This window comes from Dendropsophus ebraccatus, chromosome 3 (genome assembly GCF_027789765.1).
Source record: "Dendropsophus ebraccatus isolate aDenEbr1 chromosome 3, aDenEbr1.pat, whole genome shotgun sequence".
NCBI classification, from domain to species: domain Eukaryota; kingdom Metazoa; phylum Chordata; class Amphibia; order Anura; family Hylidae; genus Dendropsophus; species Dendropsophus ebraccatus.
The window spans coordinates 53,085,497-53,106,152 of NC_091456.1; the positions used below are offsets into that span (position 1 = coordinate 53,085,497).

The 20,656-nt window shown below is 46.9% G+C and overlaps 1 protein-coding gene across 4 annotated transcripts in view; it reads left to right on the top strand.

The window, feature by feature from the left end:
* The first annotated feature begins 7,892 nt into the window (after positions 1-7,892).
* AGTPBP1 (ATP/GTP binding carboxypeptidase 1) overlaps positions 7,893-20,656 on the top strand; it is a 96,746-nt gene continuing 83,982 nt past the window's right edge. Inside the window, exons 1-2 of one of the 4 annotated variants that reach the window (XM_069961778.1) lie at positions 7,893-7,984; positions 18,507-18,573. In XM_069961778.1, the coding sequence (XP_069817879.1) occupies positions 18,542-18,573 (32 nt within the window). In that variant the 5' untranslated portion in view covers positions 7,893-7,984; positions 18,507-18,541. Of the gene's footprint in view, positions 7,989-8,010; positions 8,147-8,236; positions 8,417-18,506; positions 18,574-20,656 lie in introns of those variants that run through there. The other 3 variants (XM_069961779.1, XM_069961775.1, XM_069961776.1) reach the window with 3 other exon arrangements.

Here is a 20,656-nt window from a genome sequence, read left to right on the forward strand (position 1 = left end):
TTCACACATACCATCCTGTAATCCCCAAAATCCAACAAATAGTGAAAAAACATTGGCCCATCCTCAACAAGTCATATCCCCACATTCCGGAATTCTCGGAACCTGTTATGATGTGTCTCAAACGTCCCCCGAATATCCGCAACACACTCATCAGGGCCGACATAGGGAGCCTCAACAGAGGCCCTAGACAAACCCTACTCAACCCCAAACTGAATGGCACATTCCCCTGTCTGGGCTGCATGAGCTGTTCAAATGTGATTAAGGGCGAACGATTCTCACATCCACTAACTGGTACGTCCTTCAGGATCAAGGGACATTACACGTGTAACAGCCGCAACGTGATTTACATGATTAAGTGCCCCTGCGGACTCGCCTATGTAGGCGAGACTTCTCAGAGGGTAAAGGACAGGATGAGTAGCCACAAATCCACAATACGCTGTAAGAAAACGTGGCTTCCCATCCCGGAACATTTTGTGGATAAAGGACACACAGTGGCACAATTAAGGTTTCAAATTCTGGAGCAAATCAACCACCCAAGAAGAGGTGGTAACATGAACCTACTACTGAGGAAACGTGAATCCTACTGGATTCATACACTTCAGACTCTCACACCTAACGGCTTAAACCGCGAATATGACATTATGTTTTGATGTACATACTGTATGATACCATGTATTTACTGTACCATGTTCCTTATGTTGTACCAATTTACCTTTCAGGTCAACTAGTCACACCATCCTCAGCATCCTATGAGGTAGTATGCCCCGCCCCCCCCCCCCTTTTTTTTCCCTTCCCCCCCTCCCCTTTCTTCCCCCTCTTCCCCCCCCCCTCTTTCCCCCCCCCCCTAACCCCCCCCTTCCTCTTCCCCCCACGCACCCCATCTATATCCTGCTCTCCTCTATCCCAGCAGTACCCATTTCTTTACCTGAGTCTATCTCCCTTATTCTCATTTCTCTTCTCTTTCTCCTTTTATTGTCCCTTTACATCCAGACCAGTACCACAAACCATGACCCACTAGTTTATTACTTTATCTTACAAGCACAGTTTCATGCTCACTATCCCTGACTCATGTGGACTCTGACACACCTCCCACTCCCTATTTTGACATGCTAGACACGGCCCGCCCCCATCTAGCATGATAATTCCCCATGCGTTCCACTGTGGAACGCACGAGCCGGAAAACCGGAAGTGACGCGCCAGCACTTCCGGTTTCGGCCTTTTTCAGCGCGGCCCGGCAGAGACGCTACACACAGCGCTTGCCACGCACAGGAGGACGCCAGGAGCACTCCTGCCCGTACTACCCACAGGTACTAGTCCCTGCTCTCTCCCCCGCTTTGCCATGTCCCCCGCCACCTGCCTAACACCAGACGTAGTGCTACCCGTCCACACCACAGACCCTCCCATTTGCCTCCACCTGATACACTATACCTTACTCCTATGTCTTCCCTGGTCTTCTCTTACCTCCATTTGCCTCCACCTGATGTACTGTGCCTTATTCCTATGCCTTCCCTTACTCCTTATCTTGATCCCCCACCACCCAGCATTTGACTTGTGACCTGACTAGTTTCATTTATTATGCATACAATCGTTTTCCAACCAGGTATCTGTACACACCACTTTCCGCTATATCCTGATATTGCTTTTGTATATTATATACTACCACTGACCAATACCATCTGCATTTTGTTACTATGCATCCACACTGCCTACTTATACAAATGCATAGATTCCTTCTTGTAGTATGATCTCTTATATGAGGTTATGTTCAGACGCGAGACATATATATATATATATTTTTTCTGCTTTTTTTCTTGCTTCTAGGTTCTAGGATTTTTTTCATTTTTTTCATTTTTTTTCATTTTGTTCATTTTTTTCATTGTTCTGTTACATTCTACATTTATGTACTTTTATCAGGTATTTAATGCATGTTCTTCTCTCCACAGCGACGTTGAAAAAGACCCGAGTAGGGTCGAAACGTCCTCAGTCGCCTCTACCAATATAACTATTTACGTGCATCGTTTATTGCATATATACCTGGCTTTGTTCCTATCACGCTGTAAATAAACTTTTGATCACTGCTGCATGAAAAGAGTGCTACGGAGTCTTTCTATTACTATTTATTGGGGACACAAACCCGTCCGTGAAAAGCACCAATAACCCACACCCGTTGTGCACCCCTATTTCGCTTTCTACCAGACACACAGAGACAGTGCACCCTAAGCTCAGCCCCACCCACTGACTCTACCTACTTGCCCCCCTAGGCTAAACCCTAGGGCAGCAACTGGGCGGCGGTCCCTGTACTGGCTTGGTGGGACACAAAGACAAGACAGACAGACAAAACACAATAAAGAATGGTCGACAGTCCGGGTCACAACAATCGGGCAGCGCAGTACAAAATCACAATCCAACAAGCAAGGTCAATAAACAAGCAGTATGGTCAGGGGCAGGCAGCAAGCAGGGATAGTCAGAATACAAGGCAAAGTGGTCAGAATAAACAGAGAACTAAACAGAGGCAGAAGCAGGCAGAGACAAGCTCAATATCCGGCAGTGAGAGGCAGGCTGGCAGACACTATATAGGAGACCAGAGGTCCAGTGCAGGAGCTGATTGGACCAGACCCCTAATCTCCTCAGAACACCTGGGGCAAGAGCAACCTGACCAGACAAGCTAACCAGCATCAGAGTTAACTCCGAAATGGCCAGGAGTATCTCAGGCGGGTGTGGCTGAACAAACACAGAAGGAAATAGGCCAGTGTTCAGACAAGGCCCAGGACACCGCACAAACATACAAAAACACTGAATATCAGCGCCATTTCAATCGCGCAGCACGAGCTAAGGGGCACATGGAGTTCCGCACAGGCACATTCATGACACCTAGCTATTATGTGAGGGCACATTGGGCATTAAAACTATATTGGGGGTACAGAGGCAGCCTAACTACTGTAGCAAGGAGACTAAAATGTTTCTCTGAAGATTCTGGAGAGAAGATTCATGGCCAGGAGAAGATGGCCCAGGCAGAATGGAGAGAAAAAAAGAAAGATTGAATGGCCCAGATCAGAGAAGACGCCCCCTGTGAGTTGGTGTTGTTCAGTAGCAGAATTGCTTATATGTAATCACTGTATGGTAGTAATATTTATCGTCAGCAATAAATTTGATACTCAGTGGGGACACTTTGAGGGCATTATACTGTGTGGGAAGACTAAGAGTGTGCCCTTCTGGTCTCATATTCTGCTGATTATGCGCTGTGTCCAGGAAGGGGGGGGGGGGGGGGGCGCTGAGAGGAAATTTCGCACAGGGCGCCATCTACCCTAAGGCCGCCCCTGTCTACATGCCTAAATGCACTGAGTTGCCGCCATGTGATTGGCTGATTAGAAATTAAGTGGTAACGTGCAGTTGGACAGGTGTATCTTATAAAGTGGCTGGTGAGTGTATATATATATATAGAATGATTCCATATACATTAAGATTCAAGCAAGACTTTAAAGTGATAAATTCCTTCCTATCCCATCAATAAGACACTAACATCAGGTTACACTTGTCTTGTTAGTTTGCTCTCGGAGCCTTCTCCGTTGGTTGGGGTCTTTCTGCCTCCTTTGTCTTGTTGATATTGTTGTACCATATCTATAAGAAGACCCTTGTGTAGGGGTAAAACTATATGCATCTCTTTCTTTTTTTTTTTTTTTTTTTGTTAAAATTACAATGAAATGAGAACTTAAAAGAACATTGCTAAAATAGGCACAGTCGTTTCAGCAAACTTTGCATAGATACAGTGCAAGTGAATATAAGAAATTTTGTTATATATTTTATTAGCCAAAAACTATACCTTCTCCTGTTCGCCAGCATTTCCCCCCTTGCTGCTAAACTGTTGTCTATTCTCAAATCAGCTTAGCAACGACTTTTGTTTACTGGATACGACTTGTGATCTGATCCCTGAGCTAGCTGAAAGATAACACTGCGGAATACCATATACAAGATTAATAGTGTGTATTAGCCCTTATATACACACACAGCACAGCTTATACCCAAAAGTCACCTGAAACCAGTGGCGTCGCTAGGCAGTTTTATCCGGGGCTCCTGCCCCGGATAAAATGCCTGCTGCCCCGAATGTTTTCTGCCCCTGCATCTCCTATAGACTCTCAGTGAGTGAGTGCACTCACACTGACTGACTGTCCCGTGCAGTCAGAGTCAGTGTGTGCCGGTGCAAGCTGTTATCTGACTGGGCCCTGGTTCAGGCACTTACCCAGTCAGATGCCAGTCAGTGCGGGCACACTGCACACTGAATATGTCTGTCCTGGCCCCGCAGCAGGATGTGCAGCAGTCAGTGAGTGCAAGCTGTCATCTGATGGGGCTCTTACCTTACCCAGTCAGATGACAGCCATTGCGGGGCCCCTGCTCCTGGAGAGGCCCAGTAGGCTGCCTCATGCTGCAGTCTGGGGTCCTGCTCCCTCCACATAATATGTTTCCTGCTTTCCTCTGCTGTCGGGAGGAGGGGGAGGGGCGGGAGGACACAGGAGACCCGGGACCATGAGGAAGAGGGTGGCTGGACAGGAGCTGAGGACAACCTGATAAAAAGTAAGTGTGCATGTGAGTGTGTGTGCCTGCCTGCCTGTCCGTGTATGAGAACTGTGGATGTCTCTATGCAGTGTGCAAGTGTATGTGTGTAAAGTGTGCTTATGTATGTAAGGTGCACAGTGTGTGTATTAAACGTGTATGAATGCATGTACAGTATATGATATATGAGCAGTAAGTGTATGCATGTACAGTATATGATATATGAGCAGTAAGTGTATGCATGTACAGTATATGATATATGAGCAGTAAATGTATGCATGTACAGTATATGATATATGAGCAGTAAGTGTATGCATGTACAGTATATGATATATGAGCAGTAAGTGTATGCATGTACAGTGTGTGCATATGATGTATGCATATGTGTACAGTAAGTGTATGTGATATATGTGCAGTATGTGTATATGATGTATGTATATGGTGTATGTGTGTATATGATGTATAGAGTGTATGCATGTACAGTGTTGGTGTATATGATATATGTATATGGTGTATGCATGTATAGTATGTGTGTAAGTATGTGATGTATGTGCAGTGTGTTTAGGGTGTGTGTGTATGCATATGGGGTGTATATGATGTATACACAGGGGGACTACCAGCAGGGGATATTAAACCACCTTTGATGGCGGCCAGATGGGGGTGGCCGCTAGGTGAGGTAATGTGTATGTGTGGAGGATGGCCGCCAAATGAGGTAGTGTGTGTGTGTGGGGGGGGGGGTGGGGGGTGTCAGCCAGGTGGGGTAGTGTGTGTGTATGTGTCAGGTGGGGTAGTGTGTGTGTATGGGTCAGGTGGGGTAGTGTGTGTGTGTGTATGAGTCAGGTGGGGTAGTGTGTGTGTGTATGAGTCAGGTGGGGTAGTGTGTGTGTGTATGGGTCAGGTGGGGTAGTGTGTGTGTGGGTCAGGTGGGGTAGTGTGTGTGTGTGTGTATGGGTCAGGTGGGGTAGTGTGTGTGTATGAGTCAGGTGGGGTAGTGTGTGTGTGTGTTTGTATGGGTCAGGTGGGGTAGTGTGTGTATGGGTCAGGTGGGGTAGTGTGTGTATGGGTCAGGTGGGGTAGTATGTGTATGGGTCAGGTGGGGTAGTGTGTGTGTATGAGTCAGGTGGGGTAGTGTGTGTGTGTGTTTGTATGTATGGGTCAGGTGGGGTAGTGTGTGTATGGGTCAGGTGGGGTAGTGTGTGTGTGTATGAGTCAGGTGGGGTAGTGTGTGTGTGTTTGTATGGGTCAGGTGGGGTAGTGTGTGTATGGGTCAGGTGGGGTAGTGTGTGTATGGGTCAGGTGGGGTAGTGTGTGTATGGGTCAGGTGGGGTAGTGTGTGTGTATGGGTCAGGTGGGGTAGTGTGTGTGTATGAGTCAGGTGGGGTAGTGTGTGTGTATGAGTCAGGTGGGGTAGTGTGTGTGTGTTTGTATGGGTCAGATGGGGTAGTGTGTGTGTATGGGTCAGGTGGGGTAGTGTGTGTGTGTGTATGAGTCAGGTGGGGTAGTGTGTGTGTGTGTGTGTATGAGTCAGGTGGGGTAGTGTGTGTGTGTTTGTATGGGTCAGGTGGGGTAGTGTGTGTGTATGGGTCAGGTGGGGTAGTGTGTGTGTATGGGTCAGGTGGGGTAGTGTGTGTGTATGGGTCAGGTGGGGTAGTGTGTGTGTATGGGTCAGGTGGGGTAGTGTGTGTGTATGGGTTAGGTGAAGGTAGTGTGTGTGTGTGTGTGGGGGGGGGGGTTTACAGGCAGAGAGGGGGAAATATATTACTATACAGCAGATACAGCAGATGCATTATTACTATATAGGGAAAAAAGCAGGCGACATTATTACTATGGAGGGACACAGCAAGAAAATCGTCTTAGAAATGCTTTTACTTGGCAATTTTTCACCACTGGGGTGTACTGCGACTGGTGACAGTGACCCTGACAGGAGCTCAGGCCAGGTGGCTGCCTCTTTCTGTTTAGCCACAGTTGTTATGAGTGGCAGCAATAGAGCTGGGCTAATAGAGCGGTCATTGAGGTTACTAACTTCTGCACTGGGCTCCTTCGCTAACCATTTATGACGACACTCAGAGGGCCCAGGCCCCGGATGTTTTAGGACCCTAGCAACGCCCCTGCCTGAAACAATAGGTATGCTTTAAAGACAATGGGGGAGATTTATGACAGGGTGTCAATATACACCTGGTGTAAAAACTGCCCGCAGCAACCAATCACAGCTCAGCTTTCAGCTCTGGTAAAATATAAGAGGAGCTGTGATTGGCTGCTGTGGGCAGTTTACAGCAGGTGTATATTTACACCCTTTCATAAATCTCCCCCAGTGTGTCACCAAGTTTGAGTTCCACAAACCACTGGGACAAATCAATGAGGAATGGTACTGGAACTTTATTAAAGGGGTACTCCAGCAGGGGGGGGGGCATTTTTCCCCTAAGACCGGGGATGAGGTGGCTGAGGAAAATGACGTCCACTCACCTCTCCAGTTCCAGCGGCGCTCCCCTCCCCGGCCGCTTCCTGGTGTCTGACGCGGGCCTGAGATGATACGTCTGAGCGGACTTGAAATGGATCCCGCCTCCGTCACTGACTGGCTGAGCACGTCACGTCTCGGGCCCGCAGCAGACACCAGGAATCGGCCAGGGACCAGAGCAGAACGTGAGTAGACGTTGTTTCCCTCAGCCACCTCCTTCCCGGTCCCAGGGAAAAAATGCTACCCCCGCTGGAGTACCCCTTTAACTTGGTCCATCATTTTGCAGATTATCTGTTATGTGCACCAGTGGTGTTATTCCTCTGTGCATCCTATGTCCTATATATATCTCCACTATGGTGCCTTCAGTATATACACAGTAGTTTAGGAGTAACTTGGATTAAGAGCGTTTTGCAACAAGAGCTCACAGTTTTTTTAAATTGTGACTTGGTTTAAGAGCATTGCTTTGATTTAAGAGCTCCCTATACTGGGTGGGAGGGGGAGTGGGGGAGGGGCATGGTCTGCAACGTTTCGACTCTGCTCTAGAGTCTTTCTCAAGGCTTGAGAAAGACTAGAGCAGAGTCGAAACGTTGCCACACGTGTTGGGTGAATACACCTTCACTTCATTCCGGAGTGCCGTCTGTTCCCTTTCTACATTACTATATATATATTTATATATATATATATATATATATATACACACATATATAATTAGCAGATGTCTATTACTCCTAAATACACCTTACAGACTTGAGTATATAAAGCCGACGCTAGGAGGTTGCCATGCCCACAGCTCACCACTAGGCTCCGCTGTAAGCACGGTTAACCACGCCCACGCCTGCTCTGCATCCAATAGGTTAGTAAGCCACGCCCAAAACATGATGTGACACGCCCACAGCAAGTAGCCCTGCTCAACTTGGCCCTGGCACAGTAGTAGTGCCAGGCTGCTCATGCTCGTGTGAACACGGCTCCACCCCGCGTGCGGTAGGTGTGTACGGCTCCTTGCCACGCCCACTTTTCTATGCTCGGATCCCAGCAGCGGTGACCGGGCGCTCCTCCTTCGGTCCGTGGTGCTGTCCCGAGGTGCGCGCTGCTCGCTGTTTGGGGAAGTGATCCGCGCGGAGGAGCCGTGAGTCCATGTGTCAGGTGATGCGGCCTGGGGGATGAGCGCTGCGGCAGTGGCCGGGGAGGGGAGGAGGCTTGCAGTGGCCGCACCTGTCAGGCTGTGTGTGTGTGTGTGGAAGCCGGAGCCGGGTGTGGGGCGCAGCAGCGGCGGCGGCGTGTTGTCATGGAGACAGGATGCGTCTCCTGTCATTAGCGCTATGTGTAATGGAGGATCGGTGCGGTACCGCGGCCTCTCTGTTGCCTGCAAGGAGCAAATGGATGAGTGCCTCACACTGATGTCATAGGAGTCCGGTAAGGGCTGTGTGTGAGCATCATGGTGCACTGTGCTGCCTGTACTCACCCACCGTGCCGAGGATACAGTGCCTGAGTATACAGGATACAGTGCCTGAGGATACCGGATACAGTGCCTGAGTATACAGTGCCTGAGTATACAGGATACAGTGCCTGAGGATACAGTGCCTGAGTATACAGGATACAGTGCCTGAGGATACCGGATACAGTGCCTGAGTATACAGTGCCTGAGTATACAGGATACAGTGCCTGAGTATACAGGATACAGTGCCTGAGGATACCGTATACAGTGCCTGAGTATACAGGATACAGTGCCTGAGGATACCGTATACAGTGCTTGAGTATACAGTGCCTGAGTATACAGTGCCTGAGTATACAGTGCCTGAGTATACAGTGCCAGAGTATACAGTGCCAGAGTATACAGTGCCAGAGTATACAGTGCCAGAGTATACAGTGCCAGAGTATACAGTGCCAGAGTATACAGTGCCTGAGGATACAGTGCCTGAGGATACAGTGCCTGAGGATACAGTGCCTGAGGATACAGTGCCTGAGGATACAGTGCCTGAGGATACAGTGCCTGAGGATACAGTGCCTGAGGATACAGTGCCTGAGGATACAGTGCCTGAGGATACAGTGCCTGAGGATACAGGCTACAGTGCCTGAGGATACAGGCTACAGTGCCTGCACTCACCCACCGTGCCGAGGGTACAGTGTACAGTGCCTGAGTATACAGGATACAGTACCTGAGGATACAGGATACAGTACCTGAGGATACAGTGCCTGAGGATACAGTGCCTGAGGATACAGTGCCTGAGGATACAGTGCCTGAGGATACAGTGCCTGAGGATACAGTGCCTGAGGATACAGTGCCTGAGGATACAGTGCCTGAGGATACAGGCTACAGTGCCTGAGGATACAGGCTACAGTGCCTGAGGATACAGGCTACAGTGCCTGCACTCACCCACCGTGCCGAGGGTACAGTGTACAGTGCCTGAGTATACAGGATACAGAGCCTGTACTCTTCCACCGTGGCTAGGATACAGTATACAGTACCTGTACTCACCCACTGTGTCGATACAGGATACAGTGCCTGAGTATACAATATACAGTGCCTGTACTCATCCACCGTGCCTGAGTATACAGTATACAGTGCCTCTACTCATCCACCATGCCTGAGGATACTGTATACAGTGCCTGAGTATACAGTATACAGTGCCTGTACTCATCCACCATGCCTGATTATACAGTGCCTGATTATACAGTATACAGTATACAGTGCCTGTACTCATCCACCGTGCCTTAGTATACAGTGCCTGTACTCATCCACCGTGCCTAAGTATACAGTATACAGTGCCTATGTATTCATCCTCGGTGCCTGAGTATACAGTGCCTGTGTATTCATCCTCGGTGCCTGAGTATACAGTGCCTGTGTATTCATCCTCGGTACCTGAGTATACAGTGCCTGTAGTCATCCACCGTGCCGAGTATACAGTGTGCAGTGCCTGTAGTCATCCTCGGTGCCTGAGTATACAGTATGCAGTGTCTCAGGATACATTGCCTGAGTATACAGTGTACAGTGCCTGAGTATACAGTGCCTGTGTTCATCCTCGGTGCCTGAGTATACAGTATACAGTTCCTGTATTCATCTTCAGTGCCTCAATAAGTATTCAGTGTCTCAGAATACATTGTAGTATAAAGTATTCAGTGCTTGAGTATACAGTGTACGGTTCCTGAGTATACAGTGTACAGTGCCTGAGTATACATTGTACGGTGCCTGAGTATACAGTGTACGGTGCCTGAATATAGAGTATACAGTGCCTGAATATACAGCATGCGGTGCCTGAGTGTACAGTATACAGTGCCTGAGTATATAGTTTACAGTGCCTGAGTATACATTATTTAGTGCCTAAGTATACAGGATACAGTGCCTGAGTATACAGTATGCGGTGTCTAAGTATATAGGATACAGTGCCTAAGTATACAGTATAGCGAGCCAGAGTATACAGTGTAGCGTGCCAGAGTATAGCATATACCATATTAGTAAGGAGGATCCATCCCTGCATATATTTTATAGGAGACCTGATCTGTCCATTTGTTTATATTGTTGACATATATAGCATAGAGGACCCCCATCTTGTTGGTGGAAAGACCCCTGAACAGTGCCATATAGTACAATGTCAGACCCCAGCCAGTTGCTTTGTGTAGAGGCTAGAAGGGTCTTACCCCCATAACACCATGACCATCCTCATGGTATATAGAGGCTTGGTTTCGTCCCCCATCTGCATTGTAGTGGGGGTTGGGCTGACTGCCATTCAGGGGGTATAACCACCTATAGCGATAGGTAAAGAGCAGCTTTTCCCTTCCCTAATAACTGAGTATGCCAGTCAGTGTCCGTTCTGTCTGCCAGTAATACCGGCCATATAAATGCTATTTCTGACACCTCTGTCCTGCAGTGTCTCAGGGTTGTCACTGTAACCTATGGAGAACATTTGTCATGTCTGTTCAGCTTCGGGCTTTATGTTTTGTGAAAGAGCTGAGATTTCGAAGGGTCTTCATGATTTCCGCTTTTCTGTTGAGTCACGCAGCCCCTTTATGGAGAGTTGTGTTTCCATCCATTACGTGTCTATGATGTATTCCTAGTGAATGAGCATAGGACAATGTTAGTCTGCTGAGGAATCTAGAAGACAGCGTAATTTAGATGTCGGTCTAAGAAATTTTGTGGAAAGTTACATATGAGACAATGGAACGTGGCTTTGTTGTTGACAGTATCCATAACTACAATAGGGCCAAAACAATAAGTCTAAAGGGGCTGATGCTCGGGCTCTATGGTCTCTGGCTGGGAGGCCGCTAGATTGCTTCCTTTATTGCTCTGGCGGAGTCATCTCTGCCATGAAGAGAGGTCATGTTAGGCTAGGTTCACACTGCGTTTTTTGCAATCCGGTTTTTTTTTTTTGCAAAAAACGGTTGAAAAAAACGGATGCATTTGTGTGCATCCGTTTTTCCGTTTAATTCCATTGTAAAAAAAAAACGGATCCCTTTTTTTTCTTGACAGACACAAAAATGTAGCTGACACTACTTTTGTGTCTGTCAAAAAAAACTGATCCGTTTTTTATTACAATGGAAGTCAATGGAAAAACGGATGCACGCCAATGCATCAGTTTTTTTTTCATCCATCTTTCATCCCTTTTTTGAAAAAAACGGATGAAAAAAACGGATTGGAAAAACGCAGTGTGAAGCATAGCAGGGAGTTTATCGTGGCTTTTATGCATTTTATTTCACTTATAATCCCTGTTTGCACTTGTTTTGGTCCCACGACAGGACTCTTAAATAGCCAGCCAGCACCCTGCTCTGTACTGACCAAGGGCAACAACTTCGGTCTACAGATGGCCGTTCCTTCCTTCTGAAGTCATTTATAGCTTGGCCCACATTCCCAGTAATGGTCTAAGGCCCCGTTCCCACTGAGGAAAGGTAGCGGAATTCCGCGACGGAATTGTCCGCCGCGGAATGCCGTTAGCCTCCCGCTCATAATGGGAGTCTATGGGAGGCGCGCGCTCCTGCTCTGTACGCGCTGAAGAATGAACATGTTCATTCTTCAGCGCGGACAGGGCAGGAGCGCGCGCCTCCCATAGACTCCCATTATGAGCGGGAGGCTAACGGCATTCCGCGGTGGACAATTCCGTCGCGGAATTCCGCTACCTTTCCTCAGTGGGAACGGGGCCTAAGATTGAAGTGGAACACTGACTTTAAGGGACAGCTATATTATAAAGGTGTGAGAGATCATGTCTTCTTGTTTCTGTCATTTGAAAAAACAAACCTTCTACATGTCACAGAGACTTGTCCAAATTTTGCTGAGTCTGGTTCTGTTCAGACCTTTATCCAATGCTAGATCAACCAGGAAGAGATGCCCAGCTAAGCACTGGAGATAAGCGAACCTCGATCACAAGCGTGCGGCATTGGATTACCAGTGGCTGAAGAAGTTAGATGCGGCCCTAGGGTGGCCTGGGTAACATGTCTATGGCTGCATTCGTGTTTTCCTGGCAGACTTATGGCTGCATCTACCCTCTTCAGCCACCGGTAATACAGTACCGGAGGCTCCGGTTTGCCCACCCCAAGTATGCTCAAAGTTCTCTCCTCTGTACTAAGCACTTCTCTCCTCACTGCGTTTGATGGGTTCCATAACCCTGCTAGAGAGAAGTGCTTAGCTGAGTGCTTCTTTCCACCCATCCTTTAGTAGGCTCTGACTACGGAACCCGGGGCGGATCACCCTCCGCAGATTCCGCAGCTCGCCCCCGTTCCAGACAGACCCGATTGGGCTCGGGATTTACTCATCTCTTATAGATAGCTGTCAGTCACTGATTAGGACCGCCCACTGGACTTCTAAGCCCAGAATAAGTTGAAATTTTATGTGACTAAATTCTTAGTTATTTTTAATCTTTTATTACAAACTTATACAGTGGTACCTCAATTTCTAAGCTGCTCCAAACTCATTAATCTGTTTCTCAACCAATATTTTCAAGGAAATTTTCCCTGCACTTGACACACTACAGGTTGCAGACAGTGACGCTGACATACTGTGCTGTTGGCGTCCCTGTGCTGCACTGGTATGCCTCTTGTATGCCACCTGCCTGAGTCTTCTCCTCCTGTCCTCCCCCTCTACTGTCTTGTCTGTACTGGCTTGCTTCTTCTTCTATAGGGCTATGTTCACACTACGTAAAAGTACGGCTGTTGTTGTCATCAGCAACAATGGTCGTACTTTACGCAGTGTTGAACATTGCCTATTGATCTATGGGATCCCGGCCTGAGCATATACACATAGTATATGCTCCGGCCAGGATCCCGTGTGGCGCCACAAATAACTGACATGTCAGTTTTCTGCGGCTGTAATTCAATGAATAGCAGCCGTAGGAAACCCTGTCAGTTCACACAATGAAGCGAGCGGCTTCGGCCGCTTGCTTCATTGTGTGCTGTGGGAGGTTCTGATGCTGGCACGCGCTGATGCGCCTGCATCAGAACACTACGGCCATAAAGATCATACGGCCGGTACAGCAGTATCGGCCGGGATGATCTTAGCAGAGACCGGCCGTGGCCGGTACAATACGACGTGGGAACATAGCCTAGTACTGTAGTAAAGGGGATACATTGAAACAGATATTGGTGGATGTTGGAATCAGTTAAAGGGGCAAAACGACTGTATTAAATTCAATACAGCAATAAAGACAGCCCTTATGTGATGAGATTTATCAAACATGGTGTAATGTGAAACTGGCCCAGTTGCCCCTAGCAACCAATCAGATTCCACCTTTCATTCCTCACAGACTCTTTGGAAAATGAAAGGTGGAATCTGATTGGTTGTAGAGGCAACTTTACTTTACACCATGTTTGATAAATCTCCCCCTATGTCTTTATTCACACCACATGGAACATTTCAGAAGGCGTGTTGGTAAAACATTTCATGTAGTGTAAACAGTCATAGTGTTGTCTCCATTGCTGTATTAGGTTCCCAGTATAGGGCGGATAATTCCCCATATCCTACGCAGATGCACTGTATTTAAGATGTTAGTGGAGGACAGGGCTAGTGCTGCCGCATCTCAGGATGCTAAGCTATAAAGGCTGAAATCTCTCAGGACCTCAGACTACACGCAGGAGCTCCCGGCTATGGCGCTCACCAGTCGTTGCACACAGTTATGTAATCAGGTTTCCAGTTCAGTGTCAATAAAGCTTTTTCAATGCATAATGAAACACTGTGTAAGATTCTAGTGTGGTTTCCAGGATATTGCCTTTCTTTCCTCTTTACATCTAGAGTTTCTTTTGTAGCTTTCTACTGACGTTTGTGTGAATAACCCTCAATCTATCTAAGAAGAGCTGTAACAAGCTGATTCTGGTGGAGACCTCTATTACCACATCATTGAGAGTATTGTCTTAGTATTGTCATTTTACAAGTTTAAGGACATTTTATGTAAATGGTGGAAAGGGTAGATTATCCTCCATGTCTTATATTAAAGGGGTAGTCTCATGTTCAACATTTATTCACGAAATAACACATATTTGCTGCCCCCCCCCCCCCCTCCAGAGAGTCATCAGCTTCTCAGCTGAGCAGCTGATGACACGCTGGAGGGGGGCCGGCATGAGGGATGTCTGGAGCGGTCTGGCCGGCCTCCTGAAGATGACGTGCTCGACCCAAGATGGTGGCCGGGGTTGACAGTGATTCGGTGAGTATACTGCACCACACTTCCAGGGTGGGGGGAACACGGGAAAGGGGGCCATTGACTTAAAGGGGTAGTGCGGCGCTAAAAAATTATTCACAGAATAACACACATTACAAAGTTATACAACTTTGTAATGTATGTTATGTCTGTGAATCGCCCCCTTCCCCATGTCCCACCACCCCCGCCCGTGTACCCGGAAGTGTGTGGTGCATTATACATTACCTGATCCGTGTCGAGCCCATCCGCCATCTTGTGCCAAACGTCATCTTCGGACGGACGGCCGAATCCCTGCTGCCGCCCCCCCCCCCCGCCACGTCATAACTGTGCTCAGCCGCGATTGGCTGAGCGCAGCCAATGACTATATCCGTGATTTCCACATAGCCTTAGGGCTTTATCCAAGTTCAGCAGCCACCGCTAATCAAATGCCGAAAGTTCGGGTTTGGATGGACTCCAGCATGTTCGAGGTTCTCTCATCTCTAGTAACTACAGTTGATCTTAAAGCGTAACTGTCATTTCAGGGTCATTTTTCTGAAAACAATAAATATCCATAGTACAAGCGATTTTAAGAAACTCTGTAATAGGTTTTATTTACCAAAAGAGTTTCCTTCTGTACTGGAAAAGCATTTTTCCTAGCTCCCCCCTCACTTCAGAAGAAGCAGGATTTCTGTGTCCATTATGTAGCTATGGAGAGGAGAGGGGCTGAGAGGAGTGAGTGAGCACCGAGCAGTCCTGCACAGCACAACACCCTGCAATCTTCTCTCAGCAAGTTCCTCGATAAGCACTGAACTTTCTGACCTCTGAATCCAGCGTTTAAGGTGCCCAGAGAGTCTACAGTTGAGCTTCAAAAAACGCATTTATTTTATTTGGGGGTATTTGCTTTTACGCCGTTTGACCTAGGGTAAAACTGACTTGTTCCTTGAGTCGTTACGATTACAATGATATGTAACATGTATAACTTTTATATTACGTTGAGGCTTGTAAAAAATTCAAACCATTGTTAACAAATATATGTTCCTTAAAATCGCTCCATTCCCAGGCTTATAGCGCTTTTATCCTTTGGTCTATGGGGCTGTGTCAGGTGTCATTTTTTGTGCCATGATGTGTTCTATCTATCGGTACCTTGATTGCGCATATGCGACTTTTTGATCGCTTTTTATTACAATTTTTCTGGATTTGATGCGACCAAAAATGCGCAATTTTGCACCGCAGGATTCTCTTGCGCTTATGCCGATAACCGTGCGAGATCAGGAATGAAATAAATTAATAGTTCAGGCGATTACGCACGCGGCGATACCAAACATGTTTGTTTATTTTTATTTATAACATGGGAAAAGGGGGGTTATTCAAACTGTTATTAGGGGAGGGGGCTTTTTATTAATAATAACACTTTTTTTTTTTTAACACTTATACTAGAATTCCCCCTGGGGTTAGGGTTATTTCCCCTGGGGGACTTCTAGGGGGGACACTGATCTCTCATTGAGATCTATGCAGTATAGATATACTGTATAGATCAATGAGATAGGCACTGGATTGCTTTCGGCTGCTGTAACCATTACGGCGCAGACCCCGGCCGGTGCTGGATGTGTGGATCGCTCCTCCGGGACAACGTCCCGGGGGGCCGATCCACCCCACTAGACACCAAGGATGGCTTACAGCAAGTAATCAGATGCAGCTGTCAACTTTGTTAATTTTGTCTAACTTTTGTTAACTTTGTCTACTTAATTAGCAGGCACGGCGATCGGACCCTACCGCTAATAGCCGCACCCTAAATGTGGCACCCGGGACCACGGAGGTTCAGAGCAGGGCCGGCCCGTGGCCCCACTCTGAGCACCCGTAGACGATCCTGGACGTACCTGTACGCCCAGGGTCATCTAGGGGTTAAAGCGGTTACAAAACATGGTCACCTCCATAGACAATTAATATAGCCGAAAGCCAATCTGAAGATCGCTGGGGGCACAGAGGTCTGTATTATACCCTTCCCCCCCACACACAACTTTTTACTTATCCCCCTATCATGTGGAGTAAGTTTTAATTGGAAATCCTATTTAACTAAAAACAAATGCTGTGAAGATGTGCACTATAAGATATTAAAGTGTTTCTCCGATTAAAACTTACTATCCACAGGAGAGATCACAGGGGGTCTGAATTCTGTGCGTCCCAGTAATCTCAAGATTCAGAATACTCTGTGGATAGGGGACAAGTAAGTTTTATGGGATACTCCCGCAATTTTTTTTTCTTTTTCAAACCAACTGGTGCCAGAGACAGAAATGACAGAAATGGACAGAAATGAGAGAGCATTGTGCCAGACTGAAAAGAATACACGGCTTTCTGGAGGACATACAGCAGCTTATAAGTACTGGAAGCCAAGATTTTTTTAAAATAGAAGTAAGGCTAGGTTCACACTGCGTTTTCAGCATCCGTTTAACGGATCAGTTTTTTGCAAAAAACTGATGCATTTGTGTGCATCAGTTTTTGATCCGTTTTTCCAATGACTTCAGTTATAAAAAAACGGATCAAAACGGATGCGTTTTTTTTGACGCACAATAAAGTACTGTTGACACTACTTTTTTGACCGTTAAAAAAACGGATCCGTTAAACGGATGCTGAAAACGCAGTGTGAACCAAGCCTTAGTTACAAATATCTGGCACTTTCAGGCACCAGTTGATTTGAAAGAAACATTTTTTTTTTTTGCTGGGGTACCCCTTTAATTTGAAAAACCCTTTAATGACTGTACTTTTAGGACTTAAAGGAAAACTGATGGTCTATTTTCTTTTATTTTGTTTGTATAGTGCCAGCATATTCTTCAGCACTGTATAGTGCACAAAGGGGCTTACAATCTAAAATCCCTATCCTCTATGTCTATATAGCACACTTGGGTTCATCCAAACCCGAATGCTCGGCACTTGATTACTGGTGGCTGAAGAATTTGGATGTAGCCCATAGGCCACCTGGAAACAAGGATACATGCTTGAGTCTAATCATTTAGCCATAGTCTGTATCTATGTTTTCCAGAACTCTCTAGGGCTGCATCCAACTTCTGCCGGCACTGTTAATCACATGCCAGGTGTCTGGGTTCAGACGAACCTGTGCGTGCTTAAGGTTCACTCATCTCTAGTGCTATCCAGTGAGTGCAGTGGATGTACATTACCTGATACCATATAATTTTCTATAAAGACAAAAACTGCTAAATGGACACAATGTCCAATACCTATATTTCCTTATATTGCTGGCATAGCTTTTACTTCCACGCCAAACTACTACTTAGGACAGGTGACCTGGCACATAAACATACTTGCCAGCTAAGAATGCAAGAATAAGTTGTTCTCGTTGTGCTCCAAGCACAATTTTGTAGGTGTAACTGGCCCGCCAGACTCTCTGTGCAGGAGATAATACTGCACACACACCCGACTTCTGGGATGGGCGCACCTATGTTGCTGCCAGGGAGGGGGATAAATTGATTGGGGGGGGGGGGGGTGTTAATTGATATAAACAAGCTATACTCACCAGTTCTGCTTCACTGTGACTGCAGTCTTGCAGGTCCGGGTCCCTGGCCCTCTCAGCTTCTCCCTGCTTCCTGTGATATTATGCCTATGCAGGGACTACCCTGCTCAGCCAATCAGTGGCCGTTACAGTGTTCCACCTCGGTCGTTGATTGGCTGATTGAGGCAGTTCCTGCATGGTCGTATCCTGACAGGAACCAGGAAGAGTCGGAGAGGATCTGGAGCCGATGTGACTGCGGTGGTGTGGAAGTAGGACAGGTAAGTATAGCTTGTTTGAGATTTATGCAGTATACAGCAACAAAAATGATGCTGCATGTATAACTTTTAATAACCAAGTGTCATGTACTATAAATGACTTTTTTCCCCTTTTATATTGTTTTCAGGGATTGAAATGGTGGAATGAATATAAGACTTCAAAATGAATAAAGTGAAAGTGCCTACAGAGAAATGGTGAGTGCAATCTCCAGTGGTCAGCGTGGGTAATTGGGGTCAGGCATTGCTTCCCAGGGGGTAATGAATCTGGGTTGGGGAAGCTAAGATAAGAAGGTTGTAGATGAACGCCTTCCGGGATTTACTTCATTGAAGAAGAGATTACTGATTAGCTGTAGGCGATCAAGGCCAACATGTTTTCAGTCAGACACTCGGAGAAGAATCTTGGAACTGTCTGAAGCAACAGAAGTTTTAGAGCTGAGCTGTGAGGAACTAAAAATACCTGCATTAGTTGCTGTGGAAGATGAAAGTAGCGCACAAGTGAAGAGAATTAAAGCCTGGACTAGGAGAGCACAACATGTGTAATAGGCACAGGGACTCATGGGACTTCATTCATTCATTCATTCATTCTCTTAGCAACATTTGACTTTGTATACTGTGCATGTATAGCATTGTGAGTGCACAGGAGCTTTAAGGCCCATTCACACTGTGCAAAATTCCGCGGCAGAGCCCCCCGGCGTTGAATCCTGCCTGCCTCAGTGTCTCTATGGGCGGGCTCACACGCCTCCTCTCCTCTCCGCCTCCATGTCAATTCTTTGATTGGAGTGCGGTAGGAGCGCAGATGTGCGAGCCATCCCATAGAGACCCTGAGGCAGGCGGGATTCCATAGCGAAGGTTCCACCTGTTTTGCGAAGTGTGAACATACCCTTACCTCTGTAATGTTCAAAATGTAACCAAAGGTGCCCATACACCTTAGGGTCCTATTTGACAAATCGATTTTTAATGATTAGGATTCATGATAAACGATAGTCGTTAGTTAAGATCGTTACTATGATTGCTACTATGATCATTTACTCCTGATGCCAGCAAAAAAACAAACAATTAGCGCATATTTAGCAAACATTTAGTGAACGATTAACAATGATTTTTTGATCAGCACAAAAGAAACGGTCATAGACACATAAATGATTTTTCGATTGTTGCCTGTATACACACAATTCAAACAATATAAAGATTTTTTACACGAAAATCGTCCCATGTTATAAGGCCCTTAGCAGCCTGAACCTGGGGAAGACAAGTCTAAAGCCCCTATTACACGGGGCGACAAGAGGGACCAAGTGAGCGCCGACAGCAAGCGGGTAAGAGCCGGGGGGTGGAGGCGCGGGTAGCTGCGGGGGGGTTGCCCAGTTGATTGCTAGATTGTCCGTGCAGCCCGTAGAAGGTAGCGGCGCTCTGCTGCCGTCGCTCCTATTACACTGGGCATCAGCAGATCGCTTCTGTCTAGATCGTTGATATTTCAATACGTTGAAAGACAAAGTTCAGCTGACATTGTGTATGTCGGCTGATCGTTGTCTTCTATTATATGAGGCGACTATCAGCCGATATCGACTAAATACGGACGATTATTGCTTTATGTAATAGGGCCTTAAGTTTTATGGTGGCCTCCCAACTTTCCACTAACAGGTGGTGTGGATAGAAGGGTTGGATTTTCACTGCCTGACCCTATTGTTATGGTGGAGAAGCGACGATCAGAACTTAGACCAGCCCCCTCCACATCTCAGGGAGGGTTGGACTTTATCCATTTTCTGCTCCCCGGAAAACCATTTAACCCCTAGACGACCAATGCATATATATACGGCATGGGTGTCTAATGTGCTTTGAAGCGTGCTCCGGAGTGGCGCGCACTTCATAGCACGTGGGAGCCGGGTCCTCACCCTTAATGACAGGCTGCACAGATTGCGCTACAGCCTGTCACTAACCCTTTAAACGCCGTGGCGTTTAAATGTGATAGGAGCAGTTCCTGTCACTTACAGATCGGGACCCCTGCAGTGTGACTGCGAGGGTCCCGATCACTGTGCCAGACCGCCTGAGTTCTCTTAACTTCCTCTGTCTGGTGTGATCGGCGCTCTGCTCATTGAGTCTGCCACAGGCTGCCACATGGCATAGCAAAGATCAATGTATGCAATCTAATGATTGCATGTTAAAATGCCCCCCCTATCACATAATATAAATAAAACATATAAGAATAATTAAACAAATAAACTTATTATATACGTGAGTGTGTAATTGTCCGATCTATTAAAATATAACAATTGTCATCCTG